General features: G+C 38.4%; 1 protein-coding gene across 1 annotated transcript in view; it reads right to left on the bottom strand.

The window, feature by feature from the left end:
- Positions 1-18,906, bottom strand: part of itga3b (integrin, alpha 3b) — a 35,419-nt gene that overhangs the window by 10,605 nt on the left and 5,908 nt on the right. Inside the window, exons 2-7 of the mRNA XM_055150475.1 lie at positions 3,177-3,304; positions 2,750-2,835; positions 2,399-2,648; positions 1,756-1,857; positions 1,469-1,673; positions 469-662 (exon numbers count right to left, since the gene is read on the bottom strand). Of these exons, the coding sequence (XP_055006450.1) occupies positions 469-662; positions 1,469-1,673; positions 1,756-1,857; positions 2,399-2,648; positions 2,750-2,835; positions 3,177-3,304 (965 nt within the window). The remainder of the gene's footprint in view (positions 1-468; positions 663-1,468; positions 1,674-1,755; positions 1,858-2,398; positions 2,649-2,749; positions 2,836-3,176; positions 3,305-18,906) is intronic.

The following is an 18,906-nucleotide window of genomic DNA, read 5'->3' as shown; positions in this document are numbered from 1 at the left end:
ACTACAAGATCATCACAATGTGGAACATTTTGAGCTCTGGAGATGTGGACAGACTAATGATAAAGGATTACTCAAAGTATGAATGAAGCGAAACACAACTCCGGGGATGTTTTTGATGAAGAAACAAGATTATAACATGGCTTAAAGCTCACACGTTACTTTAGTTCTCCTGCTCTTCATGTACTTTGCGTTGCAACACTGAGATATCCCCAATTGTGTGAGAATAAAAGGTTCTTGTTCTTATCAATACTACATTTGCCCTCTAGATGGCAGCACTATCAAGGTATTGATTACTACTGCACTGTACTTGTAGTCTGTTGTTAAGTTAAATACTGAAGAAGAGTGACAGCATTACAATATTAAAAGTTAATGGGAAATGACATAGTTTAATTCCTTTTACACATTTGTTGATTGTTTTCGTTATGTAGAGTACGCATACTTAAATGGAACTTTTTGCATCAGTAATACCTTGAAAGCCATCTTGATTTATGTCCCCAATAGCAGCCAGGGCAAAGCCAAACCCAGAGGCGGCAGGACCAGTCAGGACCAGGGTGGGGGTCTTCTGGAAAGAGCCGTTCTCGTTCATATAGATGTACACGGCTCCACCTCGCTCCTTCATCCGGTCAAAGTAAAAGGGGGCACCCACTATCAGGTCGTTCCAGCTGGAAAAATGTACAAGCAACATTAGTCCAGGCATTTCACTCACAGCAAGATAAAAACTCATGATGAAAAGATTATCTGAGTTGGTAAGAGAGGAGTGGTTTCTATCATTCATCACCGCATTCTCCTCACAAGATTACAGTAACGGAGCATCCAAGCATTAAGTAGTTTTATTCCACTGATAAAATCCAAGGACACTGATTTCACAAGAATCACAACATCAATATATAGACTAGGCTTGTCATAATATATACTATATTTACTTATTGTTCAATATGATGATGGAACAGTATTTTTGGGGGTAAATATTTATCATGTGTACATTTTCTTTATACTACTTTTTTAAAAGTTGCTGTACCCATTTTTTTTTAATGTATTACGTCTTGCCACGGTGCTTATGTACTGTCTGTATCTAATTATAAAGCTTTTTTTATTGTCTGTGAACCAGGAAGTAAGGCTGATGCACTGTTAGCATGCTAGTTGTTGTTACCATTATCCAAGCAGCAAAACCCTGCTCTGGCCTCTGAAAGTTATACATCATTCGCTTTGAGTAACTCGGATGTTAGGAATGTGTTATAAAAATAAATCTGAATGGCTGCTATGAAGTAGTTTTCACTATAAAAAAACACTACTACGTTACTGAAAAACTACTGCGCAACTTCTGTTACATAACTGTTGAAGGCTATTTATTTGGTAAATTGTATGAAGTCTGTCTTACACTGGAATGTATTTTTTCTCTCTTCTCATTATTAACTGACATGAAAGAACAAAACACACTAGCTTTACATTTTTAGTGGTTAAAACTTACTCATCATTGTTGAGGTCAGTCACTGCAAGACTGTTCCCAAAGTAAGAGCCAATTTGTTCCCCAGGGATGACCAGAACTATCTCTGTGGAAGTGTCCAACTTCTTTATAAACAGAACCGAACCCCTGGACTCGTCCCTGGGAGCCCCTGACACCACTGTGTAGTCGTCAAGAGTCAGCAGCTTTTTCTCCTCTAGCACTGAATAACCTGAATGAAGAAAGTTCAACGTTAGTTAAATGTTAATTGTTACAGCTCCAGGGTTTTAGAAAGAGCTCGAGAAAATAGTTACCAATATAGCTTTGTCTGTATCGTAGCAACTGTCCAAGTTTTTTGTCTGCGGTGTCCCAGTGCATAGATTCGCTAGGATTTGTCCATCTTATGTGAACATCTCCTACGTAAAAACACAATAATAAAACTGTTGGTGACAGTTGTATTGATGAACAGGGAATATTGTGTTGTATTAGTGATTGTTTATACTATTATACCAGTATCAGACTGAATTCACATATTAAGTACAAAACTTTAATTCAATTTTGATTTCTACTTTTGGGGGTCTCATAGCTGCAATAAATTCATTTGGCCAAATACATTTGGCCAATCAGAAAAATGTTTACATCCAAAAACAAAAAAACAAAAAAACACTAACCTCTCTAGTCATCTTTTTGATCTAGGCTGTTTTGTATTTCCTTGAAAATCTTAGCAATTACACGATGAGGCTAAAGTTTTGTTAATGCTTCTGATGACTCATTATTCTACAGTAAAAATAAGTCCTAGTGCAATGACTTACAGGCCAATTTGTGCATGGCTTGCTTAATAACAGAAATAGGACCGGGACGAACAATAGAAATATAACACTGAGTATTATTTTTTGTTATGTAATGTATTTTTAACTGTATCCAATTTTAAACTTTTGTATATTGAAAAAACCTTACCTTGCCACGTATAGCTTCCAGTTGCTCCGAGATATACTTCCGTGTCAGTCATGCCCCCTGAGATGCCCATATTGCACATGCCCTCCATCTGAAAGTCCCTGTTGGGGTCGCACATCTCGTAGCTGCGATACTGCCAGTCGTCTGAATTGTCATAGGTCAGGTCGTTCCCTCTGACGAAGCATTTGCCAATCATGCGCCACTGCTCCTCTGTGCCACCGGGAATGATCTTCACGTAACGGTGACCGCATGCCTGAAAAACAAGGAAAATAAAGAAAAACAGGGCAACAGTGAATAATATGCATTTGGGGAAAAAAAAAAAAAAAGAGTATTTGAATGTTTTCGTCATCCTACCAGTATGCGGCTGGGCTGTTGATCCCGTTGTGTTGCCACAGTCACTCCTAGCCACATTCCCTCCACCATTTCTAAAGAAGGGTCAGCTGGAACGATTCAAATGATAAAATATTTGTCAGTGATTCAATAATATGGGTTATCAACGACAAATGGACATGGTGATACATACATGCTGTTACTTGAAATGATTTATGTAGTCTACCCAATGAAACCAGATTATAATCCAGATTAGGGGAGAAGAGTATCCCAGTGTGAGCCCTGTGACTAAATCTGGGCAGGCACGGCACTATTTACATCTAAAGACGAACGGTGCTTTCAGTGTTTCTCTGGGTTCTTTTTTTCTTGAATTGAATCTTGAGTCAACTTTTAATATTTGATCTGCTAACTCTGGTTGTATGAAAGTCAAATATTCAAATCCGCTGCTTACTTGAGGTGAGGAGGTCCATGGGGATGCAGTCATTGATGTCTGTGGTGATGGGGCAGGAGTACACTGCTCCAGTTTCGTTCACATTGGGGAGGGATGGGGCCTTCTCTTTCGGAGCTCCAGCCAGAAGTCTGGGCAGAAAGCAGATATGACATGATATGTTTGCAAGACAAAACAAGAGTCTATAGAGATAAAGCCTCAAGAAAAGAAACTGTGGTGTTGTTTGTGCAGCAGCAGACTTGTCTAATGGGATCGAGCATCGAATCGAACATGTACCAGCTCCTAGAACCAAAATGTACTTTAAACCTAGGTATATATCCATGGGTTTCAGATTGATGAAAATTTGGATTGTTGCCTTGGTAAATAACAACTTAAATCTACATATTGTTTCTGTTGAATAGGGAAAAGTTCCCAGCCAACCAAAACAATGGCCAACAAATCTCTTAGTTTCTACCTAACATTACACATTAAACCAATGACTACATCTATGGTTGATACATACAAACATTAGTCAGCAACCTTAACTGTTTATCTTGGCTACTGATTTAGCTGCTACTGATTTAGTCATCAGTTATTACAGTCAGTTATTATTACCATTACATTAGAGGTGCTTTTGTTGATTAAACTATTTAAGCTCTTTTCTTATCTATGTTATAATGTTGTTTCCTCATCACAAACATACCTAGAGTTGTGTTTTATTTCATTCACACATGTTAGACACACAAACCCTGCATATTTAGGCTGTGTTCTTCTCTCAAACAGAAAACTCATGTTATGTGGTAATACAGGAAATCCTCCACTGTGTTTTAAAACTCCATACACCTTCACTAGAATCCTTTGGAAAATTACCTCTCTCTACTGAACAAAAGGTAAAAGGAGCTGTTGCATTTTGAGCATTGTAGATGTAGACAGGCTGGTAATAAAGGTTTACTCAAACATGAATGAAACGTGAATGAAATATACACAAAGCCAGGTATGTTTTTGATGAGGTAACAACATTATAATGGTAAAAAGCTCACAAGAATAAATTTTAACACTGAAGAAGATAAACATAGTAAGAAATGTGTGGTCAGATCTGGACCTGTGACAAGTCTGGACTACACAGACTAAGTGACAGAGCAGAGCTGGTGATGGAGCAGCCCTTTTGCCCACTCAGGCGTCCTCCTCACATCAGCAGCTCCCACAGTCACACTTTGAAGAGGAGGATTAGACCCCTTGGCCACAGCGTTGCACCGGGACACTGTTTACTGTCAGCACAAGATTTATTAGCTCCACTTTGTAGGAGGAAGGTGCAGACAGGCGTGTTTACAGTGCGCGCCACCCGTGCACGTCAGTATTGTGCAATGAAACAAAAGCCCTGGTGGGATGGTCAGAGAAAGGGAGGGAGAAAGAATGGTAAAACGTCTGTGGAAGCGTTCAAATGCAGGATGATGGTTGACATTTTGGGAAAGTGAAGAGAGAGGAGTTAAGAAATTAGTCATCTTGTGGGCAGCTACCTTTAAGCACTGATAAGTAAGAGCAAATACTTCATAGGTGTGGATATGACCAGGCACAACTGTGGTCAAATCAAACATGAGTCATCACATTGTTCAGACAGAAGTCATTCACACAGGAAGGTCAAATTTGTGACTAAGGTTTTGTATTAGCATGTTTTCATTCATTCATAAATTAAACTTGGACAACTGCTAAGTAGGGCTGGGTGATACGTAAAGAATTATTAATCATGATTTTCTCGTTGAATTTCATGAACATAAACATATCATCATAAACTAAGAAATTATCCTCCAAAGTCTGAACTCTGCTCCAAATCACATGCTCTTACTGAGACAGAGGATTACAATACGATTAAAAAGATCCAAGCATATAATTGACAAAAAAAGGGTTGTCTCGAACTAGATTTTTAAAAAGCTACACTTGCTACACTTCTTTCCATTCATTCCCAGTTTAATTCACACAATCTCCTCATACCAAATGTCTACACAGCAGACAATCCAAGACAATCTAATCAAAATATCTCAGGAGGAGGACTTTGATGTCTCCCCAAACCCATAGGTCCCAGCTATGATCTGTTCAAGTCATGTGATTAGTTTCCTGTGGGCTTTATCAGGTTACCTTGTTAGTATGAGACACGCTGGTCTCAAACTGACCCTTCACTCCACCCTATGTCTGCATCATTTACATTTCTCAAGTGAAATGATCTCTTCTTTCCTCTGCCAAAGACATTATCAGCACTGGGGCAATTAGCTGACAGACTGATGACAAGTGAGAGGAGCCAACATGGCTGCCCAGAGGCTGCAGTTTCCACTTGACTGGGTTGAAGAGGTGAGGAATCAGTGATAAGGTAATAGCATATTTATATGGACATATTCTTGATATAGTATACAATCCAATGCAGCATTATAAGTAGTAGGCCTAGTAGTAGTAATTAGTAGTAGTAATTAGTAGTAGTATAGTAGTTAGTAGTATTAGTAGTGTTACTAGTTAAAGGTAAGTAGAAAGGTCACAGTGCTGGTGTGTGGTGTTTGATGTCTTATTTTAGAGCCTATTTGAGTTTGCTGATGTTTGGACCTAGTTTATGTCAAGCTGACAGAGACGTAGGGAAAATCAGATACTAATCAGTGTAAAAACTACATTTGAGCAGGTACTGATACAAAAAAGTCAGATTCACAGGACAGAAATGAACCTTTCCTGAATAGCTTTAGAATGATCTTGAGCTGTATCAGAACAAGTACAAGAGCACACAGACTAGCACACGCCCATGGATCGCTATGGAACCTACCTGGACCACTGATGGATTACACAAATATAAGACCACATGGCAATATAAAATAAAGTACTATTACTTAATGTTGAAAATGAATTTGAAAATGTGTTTTTAGTTATCATCATGGCATCAGAATAGAAACTAGAATCAAGTCTATTTCAAAATCAAGTTCAAATGTTAGTATCATGACAATACTACAGAAAAAACACTGAACTTTCTGCCCATTTTTGTTTCATGTCAATAAACTCAGTAATTCCAAAGATATTTTTCCTAAGCATTCATACCATGTTCTATAGAGTATTCAAAACAGTCTTGTGTATGTGTGCAGTAGACTTGTAGTACTGCTGTCAGCTCTGTGCGGTAGTAAACACTGGCCTGATCTGTGTGTCTCTGTGACCCACGTGTATCTCACTGTTTGTTGTGGAAATGTTCTTTTGCTGATAGATGGCATTAGTACTGACAAATAGCAATGACACGGGCCAATGTGAGCAGCACTCTGGTATTTTATTATTGCAAAACCAGGTGCTGGAAATTTGAAATGAAAGCCATAACGTAGCATTTCATAATGGCCTCAGTTAGCTACTAGGAGATTACAAGCAGACCACTATTTGTCTTTTGATTATACCAGCTGCAGATTTAAAGTAGCAAAAAATGTTGAACAAGAATAAAACATGCAACAATGGTAGTCTTCAGACTTCCACAATTTTACAACTCATGTTCTCATCAAGTAGGTCTCGTAGTTCTTCCCACAATGTGCTTAAGTAGACATATTTTATTCTTTATTCTTATTCCATGGGCATGTTATTGCGTTGGCTGGAATGCTCCATAATCTGACATCTGTGCTGTAAGTGGGCTTGCCTCTCCACAGATCTGACCTGTAACTTTAATTCTGGTGGAGTCTCCTTCTTGTGTCCATGAAGATAGACAAGTTTAATGCCATATTGTAGATCATTCCAGGTAAAGCAGTAACATCAGGAAGACAAGCAGATGGCACTGAGCCCCTTTAAATTAAACTTCATTCAGAATGGATCATCGAAATTACCAGCAGTCTATGCATCACTGTCTGCCAATGTATGTCTTGGTATTCACAGGTTAAAAGCAGAGCAGTCAACAGTGGTGAGGTCTGTTGTCCCAGGACCCAGGATCTTTGGAACCTCAGAATTGGAACCTCTGCCAATTAATTAATATTAGAGAGGGGCCATGTGAGGCTTCTTGCCCTGGGCCCCTGAATTTCTGTATTATACACAATAAGGCCCAAGGGTGTTTCAAATTATCAGGACAAAACTGTGCTCATAAGCCCAAACAAATGACATGACCCACTATCTAAATACTCTGAAAGCTATTTAATTTGAAATATACCCAAAAGCATTCAAATATGCCAAGAATGCTCCACATATGTTCTACACAGATTGACTCAGCACTGACAACGCAGTTCATATCCTGTCCCATTCCCACAACCACTGTCCCATGTCCTCTGCCTCTGTGTCCTCATCACCTCCTCATAACCACTCCACAGAGACAACAGAGGAGAGGACAGAGATGGGAGACTGCTGCATTCCTGCTCTCGGGACATGTTGAAATTTGCCCCCTCTGGCCCTTTGACTGATCTCAGAGTGACAGGAGAGTGCACTGTAAGGAAATGGAAAATAGGCCGCTGTAAAGTTATAATAGTAGGATAGGCTAAACAAACTAGAGTCATGAGGCTGTGTTACTTGTTACTCTGACAGGGGAGTTGGAAGTGAAAGATCCATACACACGTACATTTGGCCCGCTAATACTTGGAGTTCAAAATTACACACACTCTTTTGTTTAAAAAGAGAGTTTATTATTGTGGTTTCAAAGTTGGTATGAAGTATGGAGCCTATTCATTATTTTGTATAAAAATAGATGTCTGTGTGTTCCCTCAGTCATCCAGTTAGGAAAACTGAATAGAAATGAATTTTCTTTTGCTATCGAAATAGAATTTGAAATGTTAGTATAAAATGTTGAAAAGTTAAAAGGTCAGCATGGGGCCTTTCTGTGCTGAGTTTGCTAATCTCGAGCAATTCTTCAGTAAAGCAAAAGCGACAATAATAGCTCAGGATTTGTAGTTAGGTCAGTCACGATGGTTGTCCACTGCTCCTAGAACTAGAGAACTCATCAATTTGATTTGTAGCCCCAGTTGAGTTTTCTTTGAATTTTGTTTTATTTGAAGACAGCTAAAAACAATATCTAGGTAAGTTAAAATGATTTAAATTAAGAACATTTGACTTTATTTGAGTAGATTCAACTTGACAAGTACAATTATCTACCAATGAGTGTTTTCTTACTTGAAACAACATTAAATTTAGTTTCTTATTTTAAGAGTTGTTCTTTTTTCTTATTTTAAAGGTGCACTGTGTAACTTTTCTGGTAGAGAGTCCGCTACCTGCTTGTCTCTATGGAGATGGAGATGCTTCGCCTTGATTATCTGAAAGTATGGAAATAAACTTGATTATCATAATGGAGGCAAGTTAATGGTCAGATCTATGGAGAAGCAAGCCTGCACATAGTAAGAATTCATGTGTTTCAAGCTATAAAACACTAGCCTGATTCATTAGTTGGTTTCACTTCGTAGAAACCATCTGATCTCGAAGAGTTAGAATTTGTTCGCTCGATGGTAGGTGGGTGCTTTTTTTCATTTAACCAATCGCTGCAATTGGTCGTGACTAGGGATGGGCATTCGATGAAATTTTCTTAATCGATCGTTGCAAGAATTAACGATCGATTATCGATTAGTCATTAACGTTTTTATATTAAAATGATCATCATTATTATTACTATCTGCACTACTAATCTGCATAAATAAATTCAACTTTACGACATATAAACCGAAACGACTCTAGAGCCACATCAATCCGTTTGAAATTATAATGTGTTTAATTCAGTTTTGCGCAACTCTCACAAAAACGAAACTTAAAACCGCATCGCTAATTTGCATAAACTCAGCGAAGATAAAACTACAGCTCTTGTGTCGCTGATGCGGTCAACTTCTGTCGGATTAAAAGACATGACTCAGTGGAATACAGGTTAGTGTGACCAGATTTGCGTTTGACAAAACCAGGACACCGTACGGGGGGAGGGAGGTGGGGACTCGTCATCGACATTGAGCGACTCTCACCTGGCAAAACTTTTTCCCACTGGACACCGAAACACATGTTCCTGCTTTGTAAACTGTGCACATGGCCTCACACTTGTCCCGAACGCAACGGAAAACATGGAATTTCTTGTACAAATCATCGTTAAATACACCTTTGTGCTTCGGTACGCTGCAGACTGACCGACTGTTTGTGTTTGTTCGCTCCTTCTGAGTGCAGAGAGACACATGTACAGACCCCTGTTTGGTCACGCTACGCACAGCAACCTACATTCGGTTTGTCGATTAAAATTAACGTAATCGATGAAATTCTTAATGATCAATTATCGATTAATCATGCCCATCCCTAGTCGTGACGTATGTAATGCGCCGCTAACGGGGCTAAATGGCATATTAAGCTTTTTCCAAATCCCATAGGAAAAAGGGCAATAACGTCTTTCCCCTTGATAAAATTCACCAAATATTCTCTTTGTTCCGGCTTTAAATCCTCAATCTCGGGAATCGTTGATAACACAGAATATATGGCTCTTCGCTGATTGGCTGGTGCTTGAACTTGCACTTCGCGAACCATCTAGTGCAGGGGTGCCCAAACTTTTTTCATCAAGGGCCACATCTCTAAACACAGATGAAGCAAAGGGCCGATCGAGGGTTATAGACTGGAGCTCAGTACAGTGAATAATTGAAATATGTGCATGTTTAACACGTTAGAATGAGCTATCAGTCTTTATTCATGCCAAGATCCTTAAAACCACAAATTAAATATTAAACATTTGCTTTATTAAGGTAGATTTTCAAAAAACTTGCAGTAAAAAATATTTTTTAATAGATGCAAGGTAATTTGGGCCAATTCACCTGGAAGCCTGAGGGCCAAGAAAAATTTGTGCCATAGTTTGGACATGTCTGATCTAGTGTATTCCGATTGCTGACCTAGTCGATGGAGAGAAATTAAATTGAGCGGAAGCACTAGGTGGCGCCAGCCTGCTGAATAAAATACCTGTAACTGAACAAATACATTGTCATGGTTCATGTTTGTCTTGGTTGTATTTGCTCATTTTGGTGTTTTATTTTGACATTTGTCGTGTCTGCTTGTAGTTTTGAGTTTTACTTGCCTTGACTGTTTGCCTCGCCCTAATGTGTTTCACCTGTGTCTGTGTGCGTTTATACCCTGTGTTCTCCTTTGCCCTTTGTTGGTCCATTGTCTATGTCAGAGTTTCATCTTGTCTCGTGTCACAGCAATTTAGTTTTGAGTTTTGGATTTTTTGGATTTATGGATTTGTTATTAAATACTTTAAAGCAATCCTGCATTTTGGGTCCTCCTTCTGTTTCTACATGACACAGATATGTTTAATGTATACTGCGGACCCTCCCCCTTTGAAGTTACATAGTGCACCTTTAAGTACAAAAAGTACATTTTAAGTACAAAAAGCCTGCTTCCATTGGTAGATCATTTTACTTGTGACATGTACTCAAATTATGATAAAACTTTCTTAAATCAAGTAATCTCCTCTTGGCTAGATTTTAGTTTTTGCAGTAAATCGCTGACTTTGCTTCACATCAAAACTACAGAGAAGTGCTTTTGCTATCATAACATGTACTGAGTCTCGTCACCCACGTACACAGCATGGAGCTTATCACTGCTGAGAAAGGTGCATTAGCGATGAAGACTCAAGTGTCATAAAAAGAGTCCATGTGGTGCAGATGAAAGAGAAGCCGCTCCCTTCCTCACAGTCTGGGTCTGCTGGGTTTGTCAGTCAGACATTGGCTACAACAGCATCATCATAATTACTCTTTACACTCCTAAACCGGTAGACTCAACACAACTCTACAAATCACACCTTCATTAGAGAAAGCTAGACATTTTTCTCTTTCTTAAAAGCCTTGGACAGACCCAAACATGCACAAACAGGCAAAGTACGCAGCTCGTCAGGCATGTTTAAAGTGAGAATGAAGAAGTGCCATTTCGCATGTATCTATTTTCATATAAGGGGCTAGCTGGAACATGATGAAGCACATGACTAATCGGAAAGGCCCTTTCAGTCTTTGGACCTTGTTTAAAATGGAATGAGGTAAATATTTAAAAATGTAAGTGGGATAAGTGATAATGAGGACATATGGTGGTTTGAAGGTCTTATATTATATAAACTTGACCTCCTCGTAAACATACCTGGAGTTGTGTTTTGTTTCATTCACACATGTTTGAATAATCCTGCAATTTTTGGCTGCTCTATCTATGTCTCCAAAGCCCCAAAGCTGCAGCGGTAGTTTTCAAGTTAACAGACAGTTAACATTTTCCCTTTTATTTAGTGAAGAGTGACAATTCAAGAGCTGAAATTTAATAGAATAGAATCCAAATTATTTTAGTGAAAGGGAGAAGACAGAAGAACTCAGTCTAAATATACAGGGTTTGTGAATGTGTGAATGAAACAAAACACAACTCCAGGTATGTTTTATGACAAGGAAACAATGCTATAACTAAGGGTGTAACAATATCCAGGTCTCACGATATGATATTGTCACCGTATGAACCTCACGGTATGATATATAGTGCGATATCGTGGGAAAGCTCACGATATGGTGGGGAGGCTCACAGTTAGGGATGAAACAATATCCAAATCTCTCAGTACAATGTCACAATATACATCTCACGGTACAATATTTATTGTGATATTTTGTGGAGGCTAACAAAACTGTTAATATGCTACTTTTTCCTCTTAAAATGCCTTGACAAGACTTAATCCAAAGAACTAAGATTTAAAAGTGCTTAGAACTGTTATTTCTTCATGTATTCTATCTGAAATGGAGCAAAGGATCATGGTCTATATAGTTCTCTCTGTCTTTTTTTTTAGCTATTGCTGCACCATAACTCTTTATTTAAGCAAAGAGGCTTGTAATTCAAAATATTGTGATGGTCCACGATATTAGTGAGAATTTTGATCATACGATATCATGATATTTCGGTTATTGTTACATCCCTAGATATAACAGATCTCAAAGTAGGGTAATATGGGCCATTTAACACTAAGGGAGTTATTTTGAGTGCATGCTTGTATCCAGCTGTCGCAAGTGTGCAGAGGAACAACACAAAGCAAAACAGAGTGTGATGGATCAACTATCCTGATAGGCCCTGATAAAGTGTTTGTCCCAAAGGTGTGGCTCTGGCCCCGGGCTACACAAAACACTCCACTGCAGTTAAGCTTACAGTCAGGCAATATATACACCCCAATAGGAAACTCAAGAGTAGTTTCTCCTTTATCTCAATATCAACATACAAGCCTTTGCTACATGCTGGGGTAATTATAGTGCACCTTCATTGCTGTGTGGCTTTTATGATGCTGAAAATGCACAGCTTCAGGCCACTTCTTCAAAATGATCGGTAACAAGCACAGACATGCACAACCCCCTGGTCACAAGGTATAGAATGGATTGAAAATGTAAAGGGGTTGAAGAGAGGAGTTTTTGAGACAAGGAGGAGATTAAAATACAAAATTACAAATAAACCAATTCAGGATGTAACAGTTATGTATTTATTTATTGCTCTTGGCTTTATCTGTAGCTGTAAAAGGGGCTGTGTCTGATTTTTACTGTCTTAAGAACATGAAAAACAGAACTAGGTCATTAAAATATTTGCAGTTTTTCCTCACTTACATTCTAATTATTCACCGCAATGAGTTTATCAAAGTATTTCACAACCTAGAGAGACCAGAGCAGAGTTTTGCTGTCATGGTATCTGCATCTCAGACAATAAAACGCTATATAATTTAATGCAGAGAGAATACAGTGGATGTATTTGACCTTAAAAGCTGCTTTTACAAATCTGTACTGAGGCAAAACAGATCTTTCTCTCAAATACATAGGAAAAATGACTACACGCCCTTTAATGTGGGTACAAGTATAGCACATTTTAGTTACACTGACAGTTAGTGACACAAACTTTTTTTAAGTTTTGTTTTTAAAATGTATTTCATTACACATGCATTGTCAACTCATGTTAATATATGTTAAAAATGTCTGAATCCAGGTATTTTTGATGGTAGAAAAGACCACTAAGTACTGCATGCATATCATATTGAATGGCAACTCAATTTTCATATTCGATTAGACACAGGAACAAGCTCAGATCCTGCCATGATGTCACTTCTCTGTAACCACAGACCTATATAGGCTTTTTAAGGAACCACAGCATGTCGAATACAGATAAGTGCACTGTTTCTTGCAATGTATGTCTAGTTTCAGGATTCTTTTTTATTGTACTGTGTGACTATGAGCACATACTTTGGTATTGGCCTTGTCGCTGAAACACGCTTAACTGTTAACACATTTTCAAGGTGTTAAGTGTAGAGCGTGGTTAAAGCGTGAGTCGGCTGTGTGATGGTTAACCTGCCAGACAGAATGAATGCTACTTTAATAAGATAGTTTTAAATAATAATAATGAAGAAAAGCCATCAAATAAATACTTCAAAAACATCGCGCTAGAAGACTGATTCATGTAAAGGTTAACGCACAGTTTTATGAGCAGTGTCCCGGTTCACCTGGACTCTTTAGAATAACTGCCAAGTGCTGGTAATGATTAACACAACCATTGTGTCAGGCAAGAGAAAGGAAGTGGGATTCTGGGTTATTGAGTTATCGAGCGACAGCAAGATACTGTACAGGTGCTTTGTCGAAATGTTGCAAAGGACGGGCTTAGTTTCCTCATTTGAAAATAAAGAAATTAAAATACGTTTGGATAAAAACACAAGCAGGCTAATCTCAAGTCCTTACACACTAATGGGTCGCTTCAAAACTTTAAAGTGGTAAAGTGCTAGGTATTAGGGATGTAATGATATCCAAATCTCTTGGCGCGGTATTATCAAGATATGCAGCTCACGGTACGATATTTATTGCAATATTTTGGAGAGGCAAATATAATTCTAGATAGGACACTTTTTTGATTGTGGTGCGAATTATTACTGTCAGAATCTCAAGAATTCAAGTAAAAAAAACAGTTCTTCATGTTGTCTGCGCTGAAATGAATCATGGGACACGTAGTTCCCTATGTTTATTAGCTGGTGTTTCTACTAAAGAACAATGCATTTAAGCAAAGGAACTTATAATCTGATATACTGTGACAGCCCACGATATTACTGAGAGACCTCTGACGATACGATATTACGATAATTTGGTTATTGTTACATCCCTACTAAGTATGTAAGACCAACATATGACTCCCCCAAATCAAGAATATGCTATTAAACACTGTTAATTGAATAAATGAAACATACAGTTATGGGGTGAATTTGAAGTCAAGTTCAATATTAGGAAAAGGAATTGATTTACAGACAAAATAACAAAGTAAAAACACCAAGATCATGTAGGGCAGGTTAATACAAACATTTTAAGATCCAAATGAGGAACCTGACAGCAGCTATGGAGAGACAGGAGGTGGTTTTTCCATACAAAGTGATTTGGAGCCAGAGTCGATGGAACCAGAAGTGCACATCCTATTTGGAAAGTGGCGACAAGCAGGTTCGCTATGTCCATTCACAATCTATGTTTAAACCCTAAAGTCAATTTTTTTACACCAAGTATGCATAAAACACAGTGTATTTCCATTATATTGCTCAGAATAAAATCCAACTGCCTGACTCCAAAGTCCATTCACAGTCGCTGAAGGTGAAAGCTTTGTTGTCTTCACCTTTTTACCTCGATCACATGCTCAGGAAATGTCTTCACTTCATCATTACTCCACAATAGCTCCTTTCTGATCACATTTCAAAGCCCAGATCTAACAATGACAGAAATCTATGCCACACCAGCAAACTGCGTTGTCTTTCTGATTAGTATTACTCAAGTCTAATGATGATAAGTGCCCATGCCGGTGTGCTGCGTCCACTCCAGCGGGCATCTCAGCTGGACAAACATCCTGTCTGTGGACCACCATCTGCCAACAGTGACACAGTAAGCACACAGCAAACTCATTTAGCCCTGTGTGGCAGCTCAAACATGGAGGCTAACTTGCTTTTTATTTACACTGACCTAACCCCTATGTGACAACTTAAGGCTAGCACTTGTTTGGATTTTTGCCCACCCACAGTTTACCATGGGTTGAGCATGCCGTAAACAGTGTAAAAACAGACTGCATGATTTTAAGGAAAACAAATGCGATATATATTTGAAGAAAAAAAATACAGTTTAGAGTACACATTGTAAACTTGCCCAAACGCATTAACATTTGAGAGAAGAAATATGAACTGATAAACTAAAACAAGAACAGGGTGACCAGAATTTCAACATTTAAAACTGGGACACACCCGGGCTGGATGGCATAAATAAAAATGTGAAAAGAGAGCATAACATTGTTCATTCTCGACTCACTTGTGGGTCAGTCATAATAATAATACATTTATTCAGACATTTCATAAATGATAAACTGCATTATGTCCCAACAGTAATCAACAGATATAAAGGCAGTTATTTTACATTACTAATCACAAATATATATAAAAAAAAAAAAATAAAATCAATCATTCCGAAAAGGAGTGGAGAGAAGCAAACACTGATTTGCCCCCACCCCCTTTTACAATACCATTAAAGCAATAATGTGCTTCTGCCGGACATGATCTGAGCAACTTCTGTGCATTTTTTTTGCCTTATGGTCATTTTCAAGCAATGTTTTTTGTTTTATAGCTAAACAAATCACAATATATTTTGACCGATACATATCAGATCAAAATACAGACACTTTGGACAATTCCGGTATAAAACTGAGACAAATCAGTGGTTTTGGACAAATCTGCTGGAACAGGGGACACAGAATCTCACAAATATGTTTATAAAAGTCTAAAGTACACGTACAGCAACATCTATAAAAAGACTCATAGTTCTTTGCAATGGGCATTCTATAACTAAAACTAAAAACTATTTTGCTATCGTTCCATAAAGCAAAATTACAAAAAAATAGCTATAAAAACACATGTCTTGAAAAGCGATTACACAGCTAGTTTAAGACCGGGCATGTTCTGATACAGTCATAGTACAATTACAACACTAGCATCACTCCCACTGTTTCCATGAATACTATAGGACCCCCGGAGAAGTACAAAGATGAGGAGAGGGATCACAGGTGGACATGCCTGAGAGCGATAATAAAAACGGCTGACACGGGGTTAGCGTGCCTGGCTTTCACTGGAACATCAGTCACCAGGACAGAGAAGCAGGTGTGGATGAGTGGATGTGGAGTTACCGAAAATAACATGGGACAAAAGTTACTGATTACTGCTTCTAGTTCCTCATACAATCTTTAAGTTGTTTTGCTTAATCTGTGAATCCAAATCTATCTACACTAAAAAGATGTTGGCTTTACACAGATAAATTATGTCATATTTGTACATCAATTTTTTAAGTGAACTCAAAGTAACAATTTTAAGTGGATTAACAAACAGTACTGTAAATTGTTGTTTTCAGTGAACAAAATGGTAACATCATACCTTTATTTACAGTCAACATTAAAATTTTTTGATTGTTGATAGTATACGGGCCACATAGGTTCAATTCTCATTCTTCCCAGAACAAGCTGCTGTTGAGCAAGACACTACTGATAATAAGGACGGCCTGGAATGATACGTCGACTTATTACTTCATTGACTTATCTTATATATGAAAGCTGGAACAGTATATTTTGGGGCTCACTGTTTATCATGTGTACGGGAGAATTTCTGTTATAATACAATAAGATCTGAGCTGTAGGGGATTGAATAAGTCACTTCTATGGCTAATTATTGGTTAATTTGGCTGTTTATTCATTGCAACTCATACCTTTAAATGACGTTGTATTTAAAAATGATTTACTGAGATTATTTTACATTATTGTTATTGTGTCAGTGGCATACAGTAGTTTCAATATTGTCATTTATAGTATCGGAGTATGTCGCTGAAGCAATATATCATGCTTAAAACGTTAAGTAAAGCTGATGGAACGGTGAATTAAAATGAGAAACGTGCTGAATTAATTATGCATTTTTTTAAATCCACTGATCTTTATGGAGCTTGTATGCATAGCAAGATAAAATCAATGCCTTGGTGGCGGTCTAAAAGCAGGATGGCTGGTCGTCTATGTAAGTCTATACATCATGTCCTCCTGCAGATAGACAACAATGGGAACCCGACACCGCACAATGTATAACCAAGTTCATTTCTCATGCTAAGTTCAAAAATGACATGAAAGCTATTGAGGCGTCTAGTTTTTCAGGCCACAGGTGACCTTATTAGCCCACTAGCCCCACAGCCCGCTAGCCCCGCTGTGCTAGAACAAGAGCCAAGAGCCGGATCTGTTACATTAGCGTAAGCGCAGTGACACTCCTCTCTGCAGGTACCTCCAGTGAAAGGCCCAGCAGCGAGGGGGCCAGTGTGCAGATTAGCAGGGGGCCCGGAGACCCACAGGGATCTATTTCAGCGAGTTATTAGAAGCTGTCATTCTTGGAGACTGGACACTAAATGAAAATCCTGCCGTTGCGAAATGATTGGATACAGGTTATAAAGAACACAAAGATTAGGGCCCGTCACTAGAAGCGCTTGACATTTGCAGGTTCAGTTAAGTTCAAATTCAACAAGGCAGTTTTACTTCCTTAAGATATGTAAGTCTGTGATGTTGACTGAAAAAAAAAAAAAGTTTAAGAATGTACCCATTTAGTCTTAGTGCTATACAGGGGCCAAAAATATATACAGAATGCAGTGATTGTTTTTTTGTTTTTAGTTTTTTAAGCACAATGGTTAAAGGTGATCTGTGTAACTTTTTCTGATAGAGGGTCCAGCTGCTTGTCTCCATGGTGATGCTTTGTTGCATCTATTCAATTACAAATGTTTTTCTTGCTTAAAATACCAGGTAAAACAGACATTTTCATGATACACTCAGATGCCTCTCCACAAGTCTGACCTGCATCTTGGCCTAGTTTCATTTCTGCTTATCTTCGTGTACATCGTTGAGTTTAATGCTTTACTGCGGAACATTCCGGGCAAAGCAATAACAGCTCCATGGAGACAAGCAGTTAGAGGAACTTCCACAAGAAAAGTTAACACAGTGTGCCTTTAAAATACCCTAACATTACCAAATGAAATCATAATTTTACTTTTACTTTATGGGTGGGCTTAACTGGTAAATTTTGATCATCATCCACAACAGCAAGACAATATATAGTTAAAAAAAGGAAAAATATCGGCATCAGGTTCACGGAGTCACTGTCTACAGCTCAAATGTCAAACGCAATTTGCTGTGGCGTTTATCAGAAGGAGAAGTATCTGACTACTTCCTGGCCCTCTCATGTATCGCTCTATGTGGCTCTTAATGGACTGGGGCTTGTGATCTAAGTGAGCAGAGACACTAGTGCAGAGACAGCACAGCACCTCAGACACTGTTTCTGTCAGAGGAATGTTGGAGCAGGGCCAATGCGGGCGAGCCCACCTGCACCTTTTACACTAGCTCAGCTCTCTACAGTCACAGAGCACATTAGGTCATCCACTCAACATGATACTCAATACAGCATTTTCTATTGTGTCACTCCATAGTATCTGTACCATAAATCTTCAAACATGCCACTGCAGTAAAATGCATGTAAGTAATGCATGATTAATATGTTGTTTAAAGCTTCTATATTACGCAAAATTGACTCTTGTGAGTTTTAAGTCATGACAGAATGTTGTTATCTCATCAAAGCCATACCTGGAGTTATGTTTTCTTTCATTCACACATGTTTGAGTAATCCTTTATTATTAGTCTGTCTACATCTCTAAAGCTCAATGCTCTGTTCCACCTTGCGATGTCATAAAGTGGTAGTTTTGAAGCTGCCTTTTGCATTTTGTTCAGTAGAGATTGGCAGTTC

This window comes from Boleophthalmus pectinirostris, unplaced genomic scaffold, assembly GCF_026225935.1.
Source record: "Boleophthalmus pectinirostris isolate CB_2022bp ecotype Guang Dong unplaced genomic scaffold, ASM2622593v1 HiC_scaffold_14, whole genome shotgun sequence".
Taxonomy (NCBI): Eukaryota; Metazoa; Chordata; class Actinopteri; order Gobiiformes; family Gobiidae; genus Boleophthalmus; species Boleophthalmus pectinirostris.
This window is presented reverse-complemented; position numbering and strand designations above follow the sequence as displayed.